Genomic DNA, 25804 nt, shown 5'->3' with positions numbered 1-25804 from the left:
TCTTCTGGACTGTATGTATTATCCAGTACTGATATGGCCTCTCCTCTGGACTGTATGTATTATCCAGTACTGATATGGCCTCTCCTCTGGACTGTATGTATTATCCAGTACTGATATGGCCTCTCCTCTGGACTGTATGTATTATCCAGTACTGATATGGTCTCTCCTCTGGACTGTATGTATTATCCAGTACTGATATGGTCTCTCCTCTGGTCTGTATGTATTATCCAGTACTGATATGGCCTCTCTTCTGGACTGTATGTATTATCCAGTATTGATATGGTCTCTCCTCCTCTCCTCTGGACTGTATGTATTATCCTGTACTGATATGTCCTCTCCTCCTCTCCTCTGGACTGTATGTATTATCCAGTACTGATATGGTCTCTCCTCTGGACTGTATGTATTATCCAGTACTGATATGGCCTCTCCTCTGGACTGTATGTATTATCCAGTACTGATATGGTCTCTCCTCTGGACTGTATGTATTATCCAGTACTGATATGGTCTCTCCTCTGGACTGTATGTATTATCCAGAACTGATATGTCCTCTCCTCCTCTCCTCTGGACTGTATGTATTATCCAGTACTGATATGGCCTCTCCTCTGGACTGTATGTATTATCCAGTACTGATATGGCCTCTCCTCTGGACTGTATGTATTATCCAGTACTGATATGGTCTCTTCTCTGGACTGTATGTATTATCCATTATTGATATAGTCTCTCCTCCTCTCCTCTGGACTGTATGCATTATTCAGTATTGATATAGTCTCCTCCTCTCCTCTGGACTGTATGTTTTATCCAGTACTGATTTGGCCTCTCCTCTGGACTGTATGTTTTATTCAGTATTGATATAGTCTCTCCTCCTCTCCTCTGGACTGTAAGTTTTATCCAGTACTGATATGGTCTCTCCTCTGGTCTGTATGTATTATCCAGTACTGATATGGCCTCTCTTCTGGACTGTATGTATTATCCAGTACTGATATGGTCTCTCCTCTGGACTGTATGTATTATCCAGTTCTGATTTGGCCTCTACTCTGGACTGTATGTATTATCCAGAACTGATATGTCCTCCTCTCCTCTCCTCTGGACTGTATGTATTATCCAGTACTGATATGGTCTCTCCTCTGGACTGTATGTAATATTCAGTACTGATATGGTCTCTCCTCCTCTCCTCTGGACTGTATGTATTATCCAGTACTGATATGGCCTCTCCCTCTGGACTGTATGTATTATCCATTATTGATATGGTCTCTCCTCCTCTCCTCTGGACTGTATGCATTATTCCAGTATTGATATAGTCTCTCCTCCTCTCCTCTGGACTGTATGTAATAGCCAGTACTGATATGGTCTCTCCTCTGGACTGTATGTATTATCCAGTCCTGATATGGCCTCTCTTCTGGACTGTATGTATTATCCAGTACTGATATGGCCTCTCCTCTGGACTGTATGTATTATCCAGTACTGATATGGCCTCTCCTCTGGACTGTATGTATTATCCAGTACTGATATGGTCTCTCCTCCTCTCCTCTGGACTGTATGTATTATCCAGTACTGATATGTCCTCTCCTCCTCTCCTCTGGACTGTATGTATTATCCAGTACTGATATGGTCTCTCCTCTGGACTGTATGTATTATCCAGTACTGATATGGCCTCTCCTCTGGACTGTATGTATTATCCAGTACTGATATGGTCTCTCCTCTGGACTGTATGTATTATCCAGTACTGATATGGTCTCTCCTCTGGACTGTATGTATTATCCAGAACTGATATGTCCTCTCCTCCTCTCCTCTGGACTGTATGTATTATCCAGTACTGATATGGCCTCTCCTCTGGACTGTATGTATTATCCAGTACTGATATGGTCTCTTCTCTGGACTGTATGTATTATCCATTATTGATATAGTCTCTCCTCCTCTCCTCTGGACTGTATGCATTATTCAGTATTGATATAGTCACTCCTCCTCTCCTCTGGACTGTATGTTTTATCCAGTACTGATTTGGCCTCTCCTCTGGACTGTATGTTTTATTCAGTATTGATATAGTCTCTCCTCCTCTCCTCTGGACTGTAAGTTTTATCCAGTACTGATATGGTCTCTCCTCTGGTCTGTATGTATTATCCAGTACTGATATGGCCTCTCTTCTGGACTGTATGTATTATCCAGTACTGATATGGTCTCTCCCCCTCTCCTCTGGACTGTGTGTAATAGCCAGTACTGATATGGTCTCTCCTCTGGACTGTATGTATTATCCAGTACTGATATGGTCTCTCCTCTGGTCTGTATGTATTATCCAGTACTGATATGGCCTCTCTTCTGGACTGTATGTATTATCCAGTATTGATATGGTCTCTCCTCCTCTCCTCTGGACTGTATGTATTATCCTGTACTGATATGTCCTCTCCTCCTCTCCTCTGGACTGTATGTATTATCCAGTACTGATATGGTCTCTCCTCTGGACTGTATGTATTATCCAGTACTGATATGGCCTCTCCTCTGGACTGTATGTATTATCCAGTACTGATATGGTCTCTCCTCTGGACTGTATGTATTATCCAGTACTGATATGGTCTCTCCTCTGGACTGTATGTATTATCCAGAACTGATATGTCCTCTCCTCCTCTCCTCTGGACTGTATGTATTATCCAGTACTGATATGGCCTCTCCTCTGGACTGTATGTATTATCCAGTACTGATATGGCCTCTCCTCTGGACTGTATGTATTATCCAGTACTGATATGGTCTCTTCTCTGGACTGTATGTATTATCCATTATTGATATAGTCTCTCCTCCTCTCCTCTGGACTGTATGCATTATTCAGTATTGATATAGTCACTCCTCCTCTCCTCTGGACTGTATGTTTTATCCAGTACTGATTTGGCCTCTCCTCTGGACTGTATGTTTTATTCAGTATTGATATAGTCTCTCCTCCTCTCCTCTGGACTGTAAGTTTTATCCAGTACTGATATGGTCTCTCCTCTGGTCTGTATGTATTATCCAGTACTGATATGGCCTCTCTTCTGGACTGTATGTATTATCCAGTACTGATATGGTCTCTCCTCTGGACTGTATGTATTATCCAGTTCTGATTTGGCCTCTACTCTGGACTGTATGTATTATCCAGAACTGATATGTCCTCCTCTCCTCTCCTCTGGACTGTATGTATTATCCAGTACTGATATGGTCTCTCCTCTGGACTGTATGTAATATTCAGTACTGATATGGTCTCTCCTCCTCTCCTCTGGACTGTATGTATTATCCAGTACTGATATGGCCTCTCCTCTGGACTGTATGTATTATCCATTATTGATATGGTCTCTCCTCCTCTCCTCTGGACTGTATGCATTATTCAGTATTGATATAGTCTCTCCTCCTCTCCTCTGGACTGTATGTAATAGCCAGTACTGATATGGTCTCTCCTCTGGACTGTATGTATTATCCAGTCCTGATATGGCCTCTCTTCTGGACTGTATGTATTATCCAGTACTGATATGGCCTCTCCTCTGGACTGTATGTATTATCCAGTACTGATATGGCCTCTCCTCTGGACTGTATGTATTATCCAGTACTGATATGGTCTCTCCTCCTCTCCTCTGGACTGTATGTATTATCCTGTACTGATATGTCCTCTCCTCCTCTCCTCTGGACTGTATGTATTATCCAGTACTGATATGGTCTCTCCTCTGGACTGTATGTATTATCCAGTACTGATATGGCCTCTCCTCTGGACTGTATGTATTATCCAGTACTGATATGGTCTCTCCTCTGGACTGTATGTATTATCCAGTACTGATATGGTCTCTCCTCTGGACTGTATGTATTATCCAGAACTGATATGTCCTCTCCTCCTCTCCTCTGGACTGTATGTATTATCCAGTACTGATATGGCCTCTCCTCTGGACTGTATGTATTATCCAGTACTGATATGGTCTCTTCTCTGGACTGTATGTATTATCCATTATTGATATAGTCTCTCCTCCTCTCCTCTGGACTGTATGCATTATTCAGTATTGATATAGTCACTCCTCCTCTCCTCTGGACTGTATGTTTTATCCAGTACTGATTTGGCCTCTCCTCTGGACTGTATGTTTTATTCAGTATTGATATAGTCTCTCCTCCTCTCCTCTGGACTGTAAGTTTTTATCCAGTACTGATATGGTCTCTCCTCTGGTCTGTATGTATTATCCAGTACTGATATGGCCTCTCTTCTGGACTGTATGTATTATCCAGTACTGATATGGTCTCTCCCCCTCTCCTCTGGACTGTGTGTAATAGCCAGTACTGATATGGTCTCTCCTCTGGACTGTATGTATTATCCAGTCCTGATATGGCCTCTCCTCTGGACTGTATGTATTATCCAGTACTGATTTGGCCTCTCCTCTGGACTGTATGTTTTATCCAGTACTGATATGGCCTCTCTTCTGGACTGTATGTATTATCCAGTACTGATATGGTCTCTCCTCCTCTCCTCTGGACTGTATGTAATAGCCAGTACTGATATGGTCTCTCCTCTGGACTGTATGTATTATCCAGTACTGATATGGTCTCTCCTCCTCTCCTCTGGACTGTATGTATTATCCAGTACTGATATGGTCTCTACTCTGGACTGTATGTATTCTCCAGTATTGATATAGTCTCTCCTCCTCTCCTCTGGACTGTATGTATTTTCCAGTACTCATACGGTCTCTCCTTTGAACTGTATGCATTATCCAGTACTGATATAGCCTCTCCTCCTCTCCTCTTGACTGTATGTATTATCCAGTACTGATATGGTCTCTCCCCTGGACTGTATGTATTATCCAGTACACTGATATGGTCTCTCCTCCTCTCCTCTGGACTGTATGTAATAGCCAGTACTGATATGGTCTCTCCTCTGGACTGTATGTATTATCCAGTACTGATATGGTCTCTCCTCTGGACTGTATGCATTATTCAGTATTGATATAGTCACTCCTCCTCTCCTCTGGACTGTATGTTTTATCCAGTACTGATTTGGCCTCTCCTCTGGACTGTATGTTTTATTCAGTATTGATATAGTCTCTCCTCCTCTCCTCTGGACTGTAAGTTTTATCCAGTACTGATATGGTCTCTCCTCTGGTCTGTATGTATTATCCAGTACTGATATGGCCTCTCTTCTGGACTGTATGTATTATCCAGTACTGATATGGTCTCTCCCCCTCTCCTCTGGACTGTGTGTAATAGCCAGTACTGATATGGTCTCTCCTCTGGACTGTATGTATTATCCAGTCCTGATATGGCCTCTCCTCTGGACTGTGTGTATTATCCAGTACTGGTTTGGCCTCTCTTCTGGACTGTATGTATTATCCAGTACTGATATGGTCTCTCCTCCTCTCCTCTGGACTGTATGTAATAGCCAGTACTGATATGGTCTCTCCTCTGGACTGTATGTATTATCCAGTACTGATATGGTCTCTCCTCCTCTCCTCTGGACTGTATGTATTATCCAGTACTGATATGGTCTCTACTCTGGACTGTATGTATTCTCCAGTATTGATATAGTCTCTCCTCCTCTCCTCTGGACTGTATGTATTTTCCAGTACTCATACGGTCTCTCCTTTGAACTGTATGCATTATCCAGTACTGATATAGCCTCTCCTCCTCTCCTCTTGACTGTATGTATTATCCAGTACTGATATGGTCTCTCCCCTGGACTGTATGTATTATCCAGTACTGATATGGTCTCTCCTCCTCTCCTCTGGACTGTATGTAATAGCCAGTACTGATATGGTCTCTCCTCTGGACTGTATGTATTATCCAGTACTGATATGGTCTCTCCTCTGGACTGTATGCATTATTCAGTATTGATATAGTCACTCCTCCTATCCTCTGGACTGTATGTATTATCCATTATTGATATGGTCTCTCCTCCTCTCCTCTGGACTGTATGCATTATTCAGTATTGATATAGTCTCTCCTCCTCTCCTCTGGACTGTATGTAATAGCCAGTACTGATATGGTCTCTCCTCTGGACTGTATGTATTATCCAGAACTGATATCTCCTCCTCTCCTCTGGACTGTATGTATTATCCAGTACTGATATGCTCTCTCCTCTGGACTGTATGTAATAGCCAGTACTGATATGGTCTCTCCTCTGGACTGTATGTATTATCCAGTACTGATATGGTCTCTCCTCTGGACTGTATGTATTATCCAGAACTGATATGTCCTCTCCTCCTCTCCTCTGGACTGTATGTATTATCCAGTACTGATATGGTCTCTCCTCTGGACTGTATGTATTATCCAGTTCTGATTTGGCCTCTACTCTGGACTGTATGTATTATCCAGAACTGATATGTCCTCTCCTCCTCTCCTCTGGACTGTATGTATTATCCAGTACTGATATGGTCTCTCCTCTGGACTGTATGTATTATCCAGTTCTGATTTGGCCTCTACTCTGGACTGTATGTATTATCCAGAACTGATATGTCCTCTCCTACTCTCCTCTGGACTGTATGTATTATCCAGTACTGATATGGTCTCTCCTCTGGACTGTATGTATTATCCAGTTCTGATTTGGCCTCTACTCTGGACTGTATGTATTATCCAGAACTGATATGTCCTCTCCTCCTCTCCTCTGGACTGTATGTATTATCCAGTACTGATATGGTCTCTCCTCTGGACTCTATGTATTATCCAGTACTGATATGGTCTCTCCTCTGGACTGTATGTATTATCCAGTTCTGATTTGGCCTCTACTCTGGACTGTATGTATTATCCAGAACTGATATGTCCTCCTCTCCTCTCCTCTGGACTGTATGTATTATCCAGTACTGATATGGTCTCTCCTCTGGACTGTATGTAATATTCAGTACTGATATGGTCTCTCCTCCTCTCCTCTGGACTGTATGTATTATCCAGTACTGATATGGCCTCTCCTCTGGACTGTATGTATTATCCATTATTGATATGGTCTCTCCTCCTCTCCTCTGGACTGTATGCATTATTCAGTATTGATATAGTCTCTCCTCCTCTCCTCTGGACTGTATGTAATAGCCAGTACTGATATGGTCTCTCCTCTGGACTGTATGTATTATCCAGTCCTGATATGGCCTCTCTTCTGGACTGTATGTATTATCCAGTACTGATATGGCCTCTCCTCTGGACTGTATGTATTATCCAGTACTGATATGGCCTCTCCTCTGGACTGTATGTATTATCCAGTACTGATATGGCCTCTCCTCTGGACTGTATGTATTATCCAGTACTGATATGGTCTCTCCTCTGGACTGTATGTATTATCCAGTACTGATATGGTCTCTCCTCTGGTCTGTATGTATTATCCAGTACTGATATGGCCTCTCTTCTGGACTGTATGTATTATCCAGTATTGATATGGTCTCTCCTCCTCTCCTCTGGACTGTATGTATTATCCTGTACTGATATGTCCTCTCCTCCTCTCCTCTGGACTGTATGTATTATCCAGTACTGATATGGTCTCTCCTCTGGACTGTATGTATTATCCAGTACTGATATGGCCTCTCCTCTGGACTGTATGTATTATCCAGTACTGATATGGTCTCTCCTCTGGACTGTATGTATTATCCAGTACTGATATGGTCTCTCCTCTGGACTGTATGTATTATCCAGAACTGATATGTCCTCTCCTCCTCTCCTCTGGACTGTATGTATTATCCAGTACTGATATGGCCTCTCCTCTGGACTGTATGTATTATCCAGTACTGATATGGCCTCTCCTCTGGACTGTATGTATTATCCAGTACTGATATGGTCTCTTCTCTGGACTGTATGTATTATCCATTATTGATATAGTCTCTCCTCCTCTCCTGGACTGTATGCATTATTCAGTATTGATATAGTCACTCCTCCTCTCCTCTGGACTGTATGTTTTATCCAGTACTGATTTGGCCTCTCCTCTGGACTGTATGTTTTATTCAGTATTGATATAGTCTCTCCTCCTCTCCTCTGGACTGTAAGTTTTATCCAGTACTGATATGGTCTCTCCTCTGGTCTGTATGTATTATCCAGTACTGATATGGCCTCTCTTCTGGACTGTATGTATTATCCAGTACTGATATGGTCTCTCCCCCTCTCCTCTGGACTGTGTGTAATAGCCAGTACTGATATGGTCTCTCCTCTGGACTGTATGTATTATCCAGTCCTGATATGGCCTCTCCTCTGGACTGTATGTATTATCCAGTACTGATTTGGCCTCTCCTCTGGACTGTATGTTTTATCCAGTACTGATATGGTCTCTCCTCCTCTCCTCTGGACTGTATGTATTATCCAGTACTGATATGGTCTCTACTCTGGACTGTATGTATTCTCCAGTATTGATATAGTCTCTCCTCCTCTCCTCTGGACTGTATGTATTTTCCAGTACTCATACGGTCTCTCCTTTGAACTGTATGCATTATCCAGTACTGATATAGCCTCTCCTCCTCTCCTCTTGACTGTATGTATTATCCAGTACTGATATGGTCTCTCCCCTGGACTGTATGTATTATCCAGTACTGATATGGTCTCTCCTCCTCTCCTCTGGACTGTATGTAATAGCCAGTACTGATATGGTCTCTCCTCTGGACTGTATGTATTATCCAGTACTGATATGGTCTCTCCTCTGGACTGTATGCATTATTCAGTATTGATATAGTCACTCCTCCTATCCTCTGGACTGTATGTATTATCCAGTACTGATTTGGCCTCTCCTTTGGACTGTATGTATTATCCAGTACCGATATGGTCTCTCCTCTGGACTGTATGTAATAGCCAGTACTGATATGGTCTCTCCTCTGGACTGTATGTAATAGCCAGTACTGATATGGTCTCTCCTCTGGACTGTATGTATTATCCAGTACTGATATGGTCTCTCCTCTGGACTGTATGTAATAGCCAGTACTGATATGGTCTCTCATCTGGACTGTATGTATTATCCAGTACTGATATGGTCTCTCCTCTGGACTGTATGTATTATCCAGTACTGATATGGTCTCTCCTCTGGACTGTATGTAATAGCCAGTACTGATATGGTCTCTCCTCTGGACTGTATGTATTATCCAGTACTGATATGGTCTCTCCTCTGGACTGTATGTAATAGCCAGTACTGATATGGTCTCTCCTCTGGACTGTATGTATTATCCAGTACTGATATGGTCTCTCCTCTGGACTGTATGTAATAGCCAGTACTGATATGGTCTCTCCTCTGGACTGTATGTATTATCCAGTACTGATATGGTCTCTCCTCTGGACTGTATGTATTATCCAGTTCTGATTTGGCCTCTACTCTGGACTGTATGTATTATCCAGAACTGATATGCCCTCCTCTCCTCTGGACTGTATGTATTATCCAGTACTGATATGGTCTCTCCTCTGGACTGTATGTATTATCCAGTACTGATATGGTCTCTCCTCTGGACTGTATGTATTATCCAGTACTGATATGGCCTCTCCTCTGGTCTGTATGTATTATCCAGTACTGATATGGTCTCTCCTCTGGACTGTATGTATTATCCAATATTGATATGGTCTCTCCTCCTCTCCTCTGGACTGTGTGTATTATCCAGTACTGATATGGCCTCTCCTCTGGACTGTATGTATTATCCAGAACATATATGGCCTCTCCTCTGGACTGTATGTATTATCCAGTACTGATATGGTCTCTCCCCTGGACTGTATGTATTATCCAGTACTGATATTGTCTCTCCTCTGGACTGTATGTATTATCCAGAACTGATATGTCCTCTCCTCCTCTCCTCTGGACTGTATGTATTATCCAGTACTGATATGGCCTCTCCTCTGGACTGTATGTAATATTCAGTACTGATTTGGCTTCTCCTCTGGACTGTATGTATTATCCTGTACTGATATGCTCTCTCCTCTGGACTGTATGTATTATCCAGTACTGATATGCTCTCTCCTCTGGACTGTATGTTTTATCCAGTACTGATATGGTCTCTCCTCTGGACTGTATGTATTATCCAGTACTGATATGGCCTCTCCTCCTCTCCCCTGGACTGTATGTATTATCCAGTACTGATATGGTCTCTCCTCTCCCCTGGACTGTATGTATTACCCAGTACATATATGGCCTCTCCTCTCGACTGTATGTATTTTCCAGTACTCATATGGTCTCTCCTCTGGACTGTATGTATTATCCAGTACTGATATGGCCTCTCCTCCTCTCCTCTGGACTGTATATATTATCCAGTACTGATATGGTCTCTCCTCTGGACTGTATGTATTATCCAGTACTGAAATGGTCTCTCCTCTAGACTGTATGTATTATCCATTACTGATATGGTCTCTCCTCTGGACTGTATGTATTATCCAGTACTGATATGGTCTCTCCTCCTCTCCTCTGGACTGTATGTATTATTCAGTACTGATATGGTCTCTCCTCTGGACTGTATGTATTATCCAGTACTGATATGGCCACTCCTCTGGACTGTATGTATTATCCAGTACTGATATGGCCACTCTTCCTCTCCTCTGGACTGTATGTATTATCCAGTACTGATATGGCCTCTCCTCCTCTCCTCTGGACTGTATGTATTATCCAGTACTGATATGGCCTCTCCTCCTCTCCTCTGGACTATATGTATTATCCAGTATTGATATGGCCTCTCCTCTGGACTGTATGTATTATCCAGTACTGATATGGCCTCTCCTCTGGACTGTATGTATTATCCAGTACTGATATGGCCTCTCCTCTGGACTGTATGTATTATCCAGTACTGATATGGCCTCTCCTCTGGACTGTATGTATTATCCAGTACTGATATGGCCTCTCCTCTGGACTGTATGTATTATCCAGTACTGATATGGCCTCTCCTCTGGACTGTATGTATTATCCAGTACTGATATGGCCTCTCCTCTGGACTGTTGTATTATCCAGTACTGATATGGCCTTTCCTCCTCTCCTCTGGACTGTATGTATTATCCAGTATTGATATGGCCTCTCCTCTGGACTGTATGTATTATCCAGTACTGATATGGCCTCTCCTCTGGACTGTATGTATTATCCAGTACTGATATGGCCTCTCCTCTGGACTGTTGTATTATCCAGTACTGATATGGCCTCTCCTCCTCTTCTCTGGACTGTATGTATTATCCAGTATTGATATGGCCTCTCCTCTGGACTGTATGTATTATCCAGTACTGATATGGCCTCTCCTCTGGACTGTATGTATTATCCAGTACTGATATGGCCTCTCCTCTGGACTGTTGTATTATCCAGTACTGATATGGCCTTTCCTCCTCTCCTCTGGACTGTATGTATTATCCAGTATTGATATGGCCTCTCCTCTGGACTGTATGTATTATCCAGTACTGATATGGCCTCTCCTCTGGACTGTTGTATTATCCAGTACTGATATGGCCTTTCCTCCTCTCCTCTGGACTATATGTATTATCCAGTATTGATATGGCCTCTCCTCTGGACTGTATGTATTATCCAGTACTGATATGGCCTCTCCTCTGGACTGTATGTATTATCCAGTACTGATATGGCCTCTCCTCTGGACTGTTGTATTATCCAGTACTGATATGGCCTTTCCTCCTCTCCTCTGGACTGTATGTATTATCCAGTATTGATATGGCCTCTCCTCTGGACTGTATGTATTATCCAGTACTGATATGGCCTCTCCTCCTCTTCTCTGGACTGTATGTACTTATCCAGTATTGATATGGCCTCTCCTCTGGACTGTATGTATTATCCAGTACTGATATGGCCTCTCCTCTGGACTGTATGTATTATCCAGTACTGATATGGCCTCTCCTCTGGACTGTATGTATTATCCAGTACTGATATGGCCTCTCCTCTGGACTGTTGTATTATCCAGTACTGATATGGCCTTTCCTCCTCTCCTCTGGACTGTATGTATTATCCAGTACTGATATGGCCTCTCCTCTGGACTGTATGTATTATCCAGTACTGATATGGCCTCTCCTCTGGACTGTTGTATTATCCAGTACTGATATGGCCTTTCCTCCTCTCCTCTGGACTGTATGTATTATCCAGTATTGATATGGCCTCTCCTCTGGACTGTATGTATTATCCAGTACTGATATGGCCTCTCCTCTGGACTGTTGTATTATCCAGTACTGATTTGGCCTCTCCTCCTCTTCTCTGCCAGGTGGTGATAAAACTGCAGCAGCTACATGTGTCCCACCGACGCTACGCCTCCTGCTACCCCCAGCAACCCTACCCCTCCATCTTCCGCCTCAACTTCCACCATCACTACTACCCCCTGACCTATGACCCCTACCCCTGTGATCCCGCCCCGTACCTTCGCAGGACTGCCGAGCTCAAGGCCAAGAGGAGCCCACTCTAACAGCGCCCGGCCCGCCAAAACCAGCGAGCCAATCACATCCAAGCTGCCTTTTGTCCAGGGTTTTGGGTATCCGCTGGCGGGGGGGAACTACTATGCACCATATGCCATGCCTTATGCCCCGCCTCTGAGCCTGGGCTACTACACCCCATCACCCCCACTCTACCTTCCCCACCATCCCCACGGCCCTTCACCACCCTCCCCCTTCATGAGGCCTGCCGTCCCCCCTCCGAAGTTCCACTCTGGGGGCCACTCCAAGCTCCAGGCATCTAGCGGCCCACTGCAGGGCTCCTCTGGTCGGGGAGAAGGACTGGGGTCCCTGGGTGGTGGAGGTCTTGGAGGGGTGAGGCTTCACAAGAGGAAACACAAGCACAAACACAAACATAAGGAAGAGACCAACCTCCTCTCACCCCATGACAGACAGGAGCTGGGCGGGCTCTTCAGCGGTGCCAAGACCAATGGGCTGCTCAACCTGCTGACGGACAGGTGGGAGATGACCAACCAGAAGCGTCAGGAGAAGCAGAGGGGGGGTGGGAGAGGCTCTAGAGGGGGATCCAGGGGAGCGATGTTTGAGTAACCCTTCTCTTAGACTCTCTGTGGACCATGTCCAGTTCCGCCAACGCACACCTGGAGAGCCAGTGTGCAGCTTCGTGAGCAACTACAGCAGCCAATCACTGCGGCCAGATTTGACCTCTGACCTTTTCAGATTGCGGGAGGAGAGGGAGGAGGGCAGTGGGCATGGCAGAAGGAGGGGCTTAGCAGTGTTCGGAGAGGAAGGGGTGATGTCGTTCCACAATGCCAGGAAAGAGAAGATCCATGAAAGAGAAGAGTCCTTCCACAGTTCCAGCCCTACTCTAACAGGTAACAACGTGTTACTATTCTATTAGACTTATTACCATGTTATAACACAGCCCCACTCTAACAGGTAACAACGTGTTACTATTCTATTAGACTTATTACCATGTTATAACACAGCCCCACTCTAACAGGTAACAACGTGTTACTATTCTATTAGACTTATTACCATGTTATAACACAGCCCTACTCTAACAGGTAACAACGTGTTACTATTCTATTAGACTTATTACCATGTTATAACACAGCCCCACTCTTAACAGGTAACGTGTTACTATTCTATTAGACTTATTACCATGTTATAACACAGCCCTACTCTAACAGGTAACAACGTGTTACTATTCTATTAGACTTATTACCATGTTATAACACAGCCCCACTCTAACAGGTAACGTGTTACTATTCTATTAGACTTATTACCATGTTATAACACAGCCCCACTCTAACAGGTAACAACGTGTTACTATTCTATTAGACTTATTACCATGTTATAACACAGCCCCACTCTAACAGGTAACAACGTGTTACTATTCTATTAGACTTATTACCATGTTATAACACAGCCCCACTCTTAACAGGTAACGTGTTACTATTCTATTAGACTTATTACCATGTTATAACACAGCCCCAATCTAACAGGTAACGTGTTACTATTCTATTAGACTTATTACCATGTTATAACACAGCCCCAATCTAACAGGTAACGTGTTACTATTCTATTAGACTTATTACCATGTTATAACACAGCCCCACTCTAACAGGTATCGTGTTACTATTCTATTAGACTTATTACCATGTTATAACACAGCCCCACTCTAACAGGTATCGTGTTACTATTCTATTAGACTTATTACCATGTTATAACACAGCCCCACTCTAACAGGTATCGTGTTACTATTCTATTAGACTTATTACCATGTTATAACACAGCCCCACTCTAACAGGTATCGTGTTACTATTCTATTAGACTTATTACCATGTTATAACACAGCCCCACTCTAACAGGTATCGTGTTACTATTCTATTAGACTTATTACCATGTTATAACACAGCCCCACTCTAACAGGTATCGTGTTACTATTCTATTAGACTTATTACCATGTTATAACACAGCCCCACTCTAACAGGTAACGTGTTACTATTCTATTAGACTTATTACCATGTTATAACACAGCCCCACTCTAACAGCGTAGTAACACGTTACCCGTTATGAGTGGGGCTGTGTTATACACCAGTATCTCTACTTGCACATCATCATCTGCTCATTTATCACTCCAGTGTTAATGCTAAATTGTAAATAACTTCTCTACTATGGCCTATGTATATAAAACAATATGGGGATGAGGTAGGTAGATTGGGTGGGCTATTTACAGAAGGACTATGTACAGCTGCAGCGATCGGTTAGCTCTAACAGGTAACAACGTATTATTGATAGTAACAGGCTTATTACCATGTTATAACACAGCCCCACTCTAACAGGTAATGTGTTACTATTATATTAGACTTATTACCATGTTATAACACAGCCACACTCTCTCCAGATATCTGATTGTTCAGATTTAGCTCAAAATATATTGTTGTACTGAGGCAGTGGATGCGTTAATTCTTGTTCCGATAATGGAAAACAACATCAGTAGTTGCTTATTATTCTGTTTTTACATCAAATGTATATATATATGATGTGTATAGTGTTTAAGGTGTCTTCCCAGTTTTCGAAGCAGCCAGATGAACATGTGTAAGCCTATAGCAGACAAAGAGGCAGTCAGCTCCTAAATCACCAAATACTGAACCAATGTGTTTGTGGTACATTCTGTATTCTGAGTGCAGCGAGCACATCTGGCCAGAGAGGGAGAGAACGAAACGCATGGGTGGAGAGGTCTATAATTCACCAATCTCTCCCTCCCTCCCTCTCAGCCTGCCAATGGTTGGTCCCGGAGATATATGATTCCCAGGTTGTGATTTATATTCTCCAGACAGGCAGTAAAAGGCTGTGGCTCTGTTAACAGAGCTGGCTACCAGCCAGGACTTTAATGAGTGGGGCCTAGTCCAGCGGAGGGGGAGAGAAGCCAGGGGCTCACTTAGATTACATCCCCCTCCCCAGGGGTCCCATGGGAGATGACTCACGCACACACTACCCCCCTCTCTAACGGCCTTCTTCTACCCCTTTTTCTGCCTCTCCTTCCTCCATCTCTTCTACTGCTCTAGACAGGGTATACCCCCTCTTTCTCTCTATTCCCTCACTCTCTCCTCTCCCTGTTCGCTCTCTTTCCCCCATCCTCCCCGTCTCTCCTCCCTCCCTCTCCCTTCCTCCATCTCTTCTACTGCTCTAGACAGGGTATACCCCCTCTTTCTCTCTATTCCCTCACTCTCTCCTCTCCCTGTTCCCTCTCTTTCCCCCATCCTACCCGTCTCTCCTCCCTCCCTCCCTCTCCACTCCCTATTCCCCATCTCCCTCTTTCTCTCCTTCCTCTCTCTACTCCTTCTTCCGTCTCCCTCTCTCCTCCCTCCACCAGCATGACTTACTGCTACGTCCACAGACCAGCCCTAGCCCAATTAAAACACACGCACACTGACACACACACAGACACACTGATCCGAAATGTATATTATTCTCCACTCTTGTGTGATTGAATGTTTCTAAATCATTTCTTCCTGTGATTGAATGTTTCTAAATAATTTCCTCCTGTGATTGAATGTTTCTAAATCATTTCCTCCTGTGATAGGATGTTTCTAAATCATTTCCTCCTGTGATAGGATGTTTCTAAATCACTTCCTCCTGTGATTGAATGTTTCTAAATCATTTCCTCCTGTGATTAGATGTTTCTAAATCATTTCCTCCCTGTGATTGGGTGTTTCTAAATAATTTCCTCCCTGTGATTAGATGTTTCTAAATCATTTCCTCCTGTGATTGAATGTTTCTAAATCATTTCCTCCCTGTGATTGGGTGTTTCTAAATCATTTCCTCCTGTGATTAGATGTTTCTAAATAATTTCCTCCTGTGATTAGATGTTTCTACATAATTTCCTCCTGTGATTGAATGTTTCTAAATAATTTCCTCCTGTGATTAGATGCTTCTAAATAATTTCCTCCTGTGATTGAATGTTTCTAAATCATTTCCTCCCTGTGATTGGGTGTTTCTAAATCATTTCCTCCTGTGATTAGATGTTTCTAAATCATTTCCTCCTGTGATTAGATGTTTCTAAATCATTTCCTCCTGTGATTGAATGTTTCTAAATCATTTCCTCCTGTGATTAGATGTTTCTAAATCATTTCCTCCCTGTGATTAGGTGTTTCTAAATCATTTCCTCCTGTGATTGAATGTTTCTAAATCATTTCCTCCTGTGATTAGATGTTTCTAAATCATTTCCTCCCTGTGATTAGGTGTTTCTAAATCATTTCCTCCTGTGATTGGGTGTTTCTAAATCATTTCTGCCCTGTGATTAGATGTTTATCTGAGCCTGATTAGAACTGTGTGTCTGCTCCCACTAATCAGCAGGTTCAACTGCACCTGACAGCAATCTCTAACCATCATTTGCAGAAAAGCAGGTCATCCTTTTTACAGAGTTAATGAAAGTGATTTTCACACACACACACACACACACACACACACACACACACACACACACACACACACACACACACACACACACACACACACACACACACACACACACACACACACACACACACACACACACACACACACACACACACACACACAATATATAATTCATCCTCCTGCAGTTGGCTAAAAGCTCTGGATAGCAGTGTACCTTAAACACAGGTCTAGGATCAGGTTACCATACCAAAATCTTAAACAGGACACAGAACTGACCTCAGACCTGTAACTTTATTCTCCACTGGACTGAGGCTATAGATATTGAGCTATACGTTCTGCTGAAGGTAATCATTTTTATGATACTAATACACTGAGTGTACAAAACATGACAGGTGAATCCAGGTGAAATCTATGATCCCTTAATTGATCCCTCAATCAGTGTAGATGAAGGGGAGGAGACATGTTAAAGAAGGATTTTTGTCGAGACAATTTACAAATTGATTGTATGTGTGGCATTCAGAGGGTGAAGGGGTAAGACAAAAGATTTAAGTGCCTATGAACAGGGTATGGTAGTAGATGCCAGGTGCACCAGTTTGAGTGTGCCAAGAACTGCAACGCTGCTGGGTTTCTCACGCTCTATAGTTTCCTGTGGGTATCAACAATGGCCCACCACCCAAAGGACATCCAGCCAACTTCACACAACTGTGGGAAGCATTGGAGTCAACATGAGCCAGCATCCCTGTGGAACACTTTCCACACCTTGTAGTCCATGCCCTGATAAATGTAGGCAGTTCTGAAGGCAACATTTGGTGCAACTCAATATTAGGAAGGTGTCCCTAATGTTTTGCACACTCAAGTCTATGGCGCTCATAAATTCCTGTCCCTGTGTGTATGTGTCCTTGTGTGTGTGTTTCTGTGCCTCACAAATTGCTACTACTCAGTGCTAGTGTATTGTCTCAGTAGAAGAGAAGCTATTGACGGGAGGCTTTATATGTTATCATGATCGTATTATGATGCAGGTCTTATCTCAATACCATGGAGGCATGTTTACAATACTAGAGTCTGGACTAAACGTTTTATGTCTTTTAAAATCATCAGCAAGCATTTGATAGCTATGAAGACCAATGATGGATTACATATGAATTCATTTGTGTGTCATTCAAATGTATTTCGGTCTAATTATCACTTTGTTAGCCGTAGTGGTTAGTTAGTACTGTTACATTGTCACAGCTTAAAACAACGTGGAGGAAAACCCTGAAATACTGAGAAACCACACTGAATAGGAGAGAATGAGGTAGAGAGAGGAAGAGAGCAGGCGCGTTTAAAGGCGGCTGTTTTTGGGCCTGTTGTGTCTGATTGTGCTATTCCTCCATTTTGGCTTTGGTTTAATCTGGGAACACTGCCCAGAGAAGAGGGGGTGGGGCTGTGAGAGGAGTTAGGAGCTAGAGAGGGAGAGAAGATCTGAATTGCATACTCCTCACATCCTCTATCCTCGTCTCCTTCTCAAAACCCATTGAACGAGGAAGCCAGAAGTCCTTCCCAGACAGCAAGAGCGAGATAGGGGAGAGAGAAAGAGCTGTGTGTATGAAGGGCAGAGTTCCCAGTTCATCAGCACGAAGGAAACAATATGCCTCCAGTTTCCTCTGCTCAGCCAATCTTATGCTGAATTTGTGTGTATGTGTGCCTGCTTGTGTGTGCATTTGTGTTATTATCTGTGGTGCATGTGTGTGTGTCTGGCCTGTTTGCCAGCCGGTGCTCCAGATGTGTAGAAACACTGTTGTATAGCGACACATTTAATGGCTGGACACATTTCTGTGGGTTTCCTGCTCGCAGAATGGAAGCTCCTCTCTCTCTCGCTATTCATCATTCTCTTTCTCTCTGTTTCTCTCACTATCCATCTTTATCTCCTCTCTTTAGCACAGGATGGAATCTCTACTTCTGTTTCAGCTGCAAGGCAAGCCTGAATATGGTGGAAATTAGCAGGAAGGAGCTCGAACAAAAAACTAAATATTTCAATGAGCAGCAATGTGGGCTTTTTGTTGGTATTCAAAACAATTATTTCTTGGTAGCATTGTCTTGTGAACCCCCTAATTTAGCTTTTGTTTCATTCACTGTTAAACGGCTGATATATGTCTTGTAAACCCCCCCCCCCCCCCCCACTCTTCTCCATCTTACATTGTCAAAGTGCGGCCACACATCTAACTCTCGCCTCTCTCTCTCCTCTTTCTGCCTGTCTCGCTCTCTCTTTCTGTCTGTCTCTCTCTCGTTCTCTCTGTCTTTCTCGCTCTCTCTCGGTCTCTATCGCTCTCTCTCTCTCTCCCTGTCTCTCTGTCTGTCGCTCTCTCTGTCTCGGTCTCTCTCTCTCAGGTGTTCCAGGTAAGAGGAGATATAAGCGTCATGAGGTGGAACAGATCCACGGTGAGGTCAGGAGGATGTGTTCTCTCAACAATCAGAGGAGCTTTGAGCATGTGCAGAAGATCCTGCGTGTGAAGCGTCTCCAGCGCCAGGCCAAGACCGGCAACAACGTTGTCAAAAGGCGACCTGGTCGCCCCCGGAAACACCCCATTGATAAATTTGAACCCAACAATTACGGGAGCGACATAGGGAGGGGCTTCGGGATGCCGGTGCTGGAGAGGTGTGTGGACCTACCGGGCAAGCGGAGCTTAAGACCAAGTCCCGCCCCCCAGCCTTTGGAGTTTTCCAATCACGACTCAATCTCAGTGGCTATTGAGACGGTAGTTCACAGAGCACGTTCTCTGGCGCCCCCACCGACCAGAGGAGGGAAACGCAGGGGTAGACCCAGGAAGGAAGAGGGAGGGGATATGGCGTTTCATTAGCTAATTAGTCAGCAGGACAGTTGCAGATACAGATGAGCTCTGACCTATCAGAGAGCTGGTGAGAGGAGCTAACACTGGCCTTAGCAGCCAAAACGGACATCAATTCTGGGACCTCTGTGCACTTTGACCTATTGGCTTGTCTGTTTCTCTTCTATGATTGGATGTAAGGAGTGTGTAAGGAGAGTAACATTAGAAGAGCAACAGTGTTGCACTTCTGAAGACGGACAATGACACTTACCATACATGTATGTGAAACAATGATGCGTATGGTACTTTAATATGATACTGTATGGTACTTTATGGTACAATATCTGATACTATATGGCACTATTTGATAAGGTACTGTATGATACTATGGTACTATACGGTATGAAATACAATGGTACTTTATGATAGTCTTTATCTGAATGTGGCATTAGCCACACCTTTACCAGCAGACGGGGGGTGGTGATTGGTTAATATGATATTGTGCAGCTCTGCTTAGTTTTGCCCCCCCCCCTGCCGCAGAGATACTATAAAGGCAATATGCTGTACTGAGCCTCCCTGGCCTTTACAGCTATGATCTAACTGTACATAGGAAAATACTCCACTTTTATCTGCCTTTTACCCCACAGAATACAGTCCATTTACATGTACTGGCTCATATCAAACTGAAATGTTGTACCATAGTCCATAAACGTTGGGATTGTGGTTTTATAACCAAAAATAGACCTGGATGTGACTCAGGACATGTTTGTTTTCAGGCTGAAGGAACCACATCTATTCATTCATTTATTCTGTGTATATAAGAAGGTCATCACATACATGGGAATATCAGGGGTGTTTGCTGAAAACTTAAAGGTCAACTTTGGGCAAAAACACAAAGATAACAGCTTTTAACTGTATAACTGATCAATGCTCCATCATACCACGTCATTTAATGCAACAACAAAAAATATATAGATAAGATATTTGGCTAAAGAAGTGCCATTTCCTACCGATCTCTACAGCTTCTGTCCAAAAACAAATCCTGTGAAATGACTTCTACACATGGAGGAGATACTGGCTAGATACAGTGGCTAGCTTAGCTAACAAACTAGCTACGCCGGTCGCAGCGTAAGAACAGAATGACACGTCGATGATCCACCAAACCACCAACACCCCATTTCTGTTTGAAAATTGAGAAAGAGGCGGGGTTGGACCATTTTTTTGTTCCCAATGTCGACCTTTAAAGATGGTTTTAATTTGCTATCTAAACATACACTTTCATTTAATCAAAGTCAGCACTTACATGCTTGTTCTAGCCTTACGATTTGGCCTTGACTTCATTGGTGGACATCCATTCAGAAACGTGCTTTAAACTTTAAACTATTTGAATATGCAGGATGCTCAGCCAATGGCGTCAAACCTAAGCCCAAGCCCGAGATTTGATTGGACAGTAAAGATGGAGGACTAATGATCAGTGTGTGGTACTCTGATGGTTTCTATCTGAGTAGTGGTAGGAAAACAATATGAGTAGTGGTAGAAAAACAACAATTAAGTATTGGAATAGGGAACCAAAGCCTCAGAATTATATGTGTTTCACAGACTTGTCAGACAGGTGTGGGGTTGTCAGTGTTCTCATTCTGCAGCTAAACACACAGGACATTAGATGTTAGCTAGCTAGAATGTTTTCAGTATTTCATAAAATAGCAGTAGGTACGTATTTCATTGGGACCTATGTCTAATGTAAACTTGGGAAGCCTCTCCTCTCTCTGTGAGGGTCTCTCTGTGAGGGTCTCTCTGTGAGGGTCTTGTCGGCTCCAGCAGTTCTGCACGTGCCTTATGTTTGTTTCTTAAACCATCACATCTCATTCTGTGGGAATTCAAAATGGCAGAGAAGTCACTGAGATTGAAACCACGTACTAATGATTGTGCATTTTCGACACGTGTGTCTTAGCCACCACAACACGGGCACTACCTATGTCCCTTTGCAGCCATACGTACAACAGGCCTGATTCCATTTAAGGTTTCACGCCCCTTATGCTCACCCCTGGCTCTTTGGATTGAACAGATAAAAGAGCTCTGTGAAGTGCTCTATTAGAGAGAAACGTGGATCCATCACCATGCAGTCTTTTCATATCTGAGCTGTGAGGAGCAGAGGTGGTAGGAGCCAGGGAAAGTGGACTTGAATCTAAATGGAACCAGGCCCCCCGGGCTGCGGGTGTGCAGGCTGTGCCAGTGGAGTTCTGGTGGGAACCATGCTGTCTTACGTAGTTGTTTGCTATGCATCAGGTCTGGCCTGAGCTGTCTGAGGAGTCCACCCTTCCACATAGACAAATAAGTGTCTTATTTACCCAATAAAACATGCAGTCATGTATCCAGAAGTGTGAATAATATCAGTAATAATTTGTAAAGCGTTGTGCAGAAGGTGACTATCATTTCATGTCAACTTTAGTGACTGCAGCTCCCTGCAGTGCTGCCTTAATCAGAAGTCAAGCTCCAGTAGTGAAGTGTTTATCTGTTGTAAATAGTCTGTTCTGTTGTGTTCTGCCTGCATGGATACAAACTGGCCTCAGCTACATATGCTGGCATATCCCCTCAGACCAACCTAAGCCCATCCTAGAACACATCTTAGTCAACATTAGACATTAGAACCAGCAATACCCCTTTAGTCAGTCTCTATCCATCAATTAGAAAAGTCATCAAACAGTCATAGCAAGGTTAAGATTCCAGGACCTGTGCCAGCCTATGATAATGACTCTTGTTGCACTTCAGCCAAGACCAAGAACCCCCATTGGCTAGCAGCTATACTCCCCTCAGCCAATGGGTGCCTAGTGCAGAAGTGCGTGTGTGTGTGTGTGTGTGTGTGTGTGCACAGAGGGCATTACCAAACCACGTACTCAGACCACGTGCTCAGAGGGCATTACCAAATATACACCTGTCCTTGTCAGTGTGTGTGTCAGTTCTAGGCCACTTAGAGAGAACAGAGACGGAACTGGATCTCATAACCAAACTACACCTTTCACAGCAGGCCTGGATCTCTTTAACTGGGTCTAGGGTCTGGGTGTCTGAGTGTGGTCTAGTGGTAGTCTAGGTTTGGTATAAGGGGTCTAGATGTGGTATAGTTGCGGTCTAAGGGGTCTATAGACTTCAAGCTTGGCAGCTCAGTATTCCATGGCTGGTCTCTGATGTTGGAGTTAAGCCACTGGGATCTGTCTGTTTCTCTACCAGCCGATGTTCCGGTGCCTTCTACAGCTGACTAGTATTGTCCTGATCCTCTGCTTAACTACACACAGAGACTGACCGCATGGTTCAGTACAGTCAAGGTGGGTTTTACGGTCCCTGTTGTGTACTGGATTCTGGATTCACTCTGGTCCAACTGTGTGGCTGGTATGACTATAAGTAGAAGTTTCCCTTAACCACAGATCCAGGATCAGATTACCCAACCTTAAATCATAACTTTCATTATGGGGATGAAAGAACATCTGGTCCTGGATCAGTGGTTAGGGAAGAGTTCGAGCCCTCCACACCAGTCTGACTAGTCCAATACAGCCACTGGAGCTGAATCATACTGTATGCATCTCAAATCACTCCCTACACCCTAAGTAGTGTACTACTACAGAAGACTATATGGAAAATATGGAGTTATGTGAGAAGCAGCCACAGTCTCTACTAATATGTGTAGTAATTAACATATATGTTATGTTTCTACGCTATATTGTTGTTCAACGCTGAACATGCAGATGAAGGGTCGATGAGGAAACCAATAAATGTACTTTGCAAGAGCACAAAGTGAGCTCTTAACTGTGTTGGCATATTTGAGTTTGTATACATAGTGTAACCTTTTTACTAGAGTGGGTTTTCTTTTATCTGCATGCTCCACTTGATTGTATTCATCAATATTTTAGACGAGCGGAGAAGTTGACTTTCAGTTGCATTTGGAGCGAGACTTGTACATTGTTTCATATGTTTGTTTTTGTAATGGATTTTTAATTCATAAAGCATTTTTGTACATTGTATGAATATAAAAAAAAATGCAAATATTTGACATATAGACATAAGTAAATACTTAGATGGGCATGCATATGCATATATCCTTCTTAGTATGTATGTGTAAATGTACACATATTTTGTATTTGCCTTCGCTCATATACAGATATGTCATATGCACATATACATGCAATATATATGTATATCCATGTCTGCTGGCATGCTTCTGGTCATGTTTAACTATCATGATCTTGTAGTCTATTTTTTTTATTTCTTTTCTCTGAGGAAAAGCTTGTTCTTTTGCTACCGTCTTCCTGGCTGGCAGCATTGGGCTTATTAAGATGAAATACAGTTCAACTTGTTCATGTTATTCATTGTGTGAAATAATAAATGAATTTATTGAAAGCTGATGATGTCATTGATATGTTTGTTCTGACCTCTTATTGAGGTCACCTTCCACAGGAGGACATCGGTGTGTGTTCCAAGTGCACCCTGTTCCCTATATAGTCTACTACTTTTGACCAGTTCTCTGCGTGCGTGTTAGATGGCTGCAGTAAGCTGTGCAACGCTGCAGAGACCTACAACTCTGTCACACTTACACACACGCACATGCATACACACACATTCTCTCGCATAATGTCACGTTATTTTCACTCTACTAGCTTGCAGAGGATCACACACGCACATACACACACACACACACACACACACACACACACACACACACACACACACACACACACACACACACACACACACACACACACACACACACACACACACACACACACACACACACACACACACACACACACACACACACACACTGTCTCACACTTACATTTTACTCTCACACCTGCATTACAACACACACACACATTATTAGCATAACCTACAGAGTAGATACCCTCTACTTTCGCCCTCTGTTAGTTCATCAAGAGCTGTAGGCTGGGCTGCAGGCCACTCTGTGATTGGTGTAGGCTAAGAGGGAAGTGCCTTACCATTGGCCGCTGCCACCTTGTAAAATTCTCCTGTTGCCATGGTTGCAGTGTGAACTGCCCAAATGTGTGTCTGTGCATTTGGTGTAGTGCTGAAAATGTTGGCACCGGTGTTATTGCGCTAAAATCATTCCTCTTTGATGGAACTCTGGAATGTAGTGCTGTCACACTTAAATCTCCCCTCAGGAGCCCATGTTTGACTGATCACAATGCGTGCACTGGTCAGTGCACTCCTCTTTACCCGAGGGGTCAGGCACCTAACACATTTAAAGCATCAAATCATAACTCTACCAGCAGATAAATAACACATACAGCTCACCAACTCAACAATTAGTATTTTTTCACAACAGATGAAGTGATTTCTAGCATTGCCATCTATTGACTACCACAACTCTCTCCACAGATCTAATCTGTCTTTATGAAAGGTTACAGGGTGAACAGACAGATGTACTAAACATTTGTGTATCTTTTAGAACTGAAAATTGAATGTCAAAACACCATAATAATATACTCCATCACCACAGACTGTTGAAGTCTGGTCAGTACTGGGAGTTGGGCCTGTTCTCTAGCAGAGTGCATCGCAAATAGCACCCTATTCTGTATATAGTGCACTACTGTTGACCAAAGCCCTATAGGACCTGGTCAAAAATAGTGCACTATATAAGGAATCACAGGAGGTTGGTGGCACCTTAATTGGGGAGAACGAGCTTGTGGTAATGACTGGAGCGGAATAGGTGGAACCATATCAAGTATGTGGTTTCAATATGTTTGATGTCATTCCATTGGTTCCATTCCAGACATTACTATGAGCCATTCCCCTCAGCAGCCTCCTGTGTAGGGAATATAGGGTGCAGTTTGGGATGCAAACCCTTTTGACTCTGGCTTTCCAGTTCTGTAGTCCACACAGCAGAGAGACTGGAGACGACCTCTGGTGGTAAGAAATTGAACTATACCCTGAACATCACTGTCCACCAGGCAGATCGCTCAATATTGACTTTGAAATTGGACGTCTGTCCATGTCCTGAGAACATCAGGAATGCCTTCAAAACTGGCCACAATAGGCAACATTGAGCGCTATCAAAATCAAGTAGTCTTGGGCTTTGCTAAGGTGTGGTGGATAATCCCATGACTCTGGATCCGAGGTCACATATTCAATCCCAGGGGTAGACACTAATGATCTTTTTTTTGTTATAACCCTATCCCTTAACCCTTAACTATTCTGAATGAATGCCTAAACATAATGTTTTAACTGTATCCAAAACCTTTACCCTTAACTTCCAAATTTGATATTTGGAGAAA

General features: G+C 43.4%; 2 protein-coding genes across 2 annotated transcripts in view; both read left to right on the top strand.

Annotated features, from left to right (window-relative positions):
- The window catches only part of LOC124034922 (SET-binding protein-like), a 128748-nt gene extending 116440 nt beyond the window's left edge, over positions 1-12308 (top strand). The window contains exon 8 of the mRNA XM_046348318.1: positions 12111-12308. Coding sequence (XP_046204274.1) covers positions 12111-12308 — 198 coding nt within the window. The remainder of the gene's footprint in view (positions 1-12110) is intronic.
- A 106-nt stretch (positions 12309-12414) lies between these two features.
- Positions 12415-23915, top strand: LOC124034921 (SET-binding protein-like). The gene is made up of 3 exons (XM_046348317.1): positions 12415-12791; positions 12895-13166; positions 19087-23915. The coding sequence occupies exons 1-3, from the start codon at positions 12415-12417 to the stop codon at positions 19554-19556; spliced, it is 1119 nt and encodes a 372-aa protein (XP_046204273.1). The 3' UTR covers positions 19557-23915.
- Positions 23916-25804: the final 1889 nt, after the last annotated feature.

This window comes from Oncorhynchus gorbuscha, linkage group LG05 (genome assembly GCF_021184085.1).
Source record: "Oncorhynchus gorbuscha isolate QuinsamMale2020 ecotype Even-year linkage group LG05, OgorEven_v1.0, whole genome shotgun sequence".
NCBI lineage: Eukaryota > Metazoa > Chordata > Actinopteri > Salmoniformes > Salmonidae > Oncorhynchus > Oncorhynchus gorbuscha.
Note: the sequence above shows the minus strand (reverse complement) of the source record. Positions and strands in the feature narration are given on the sequence as shown.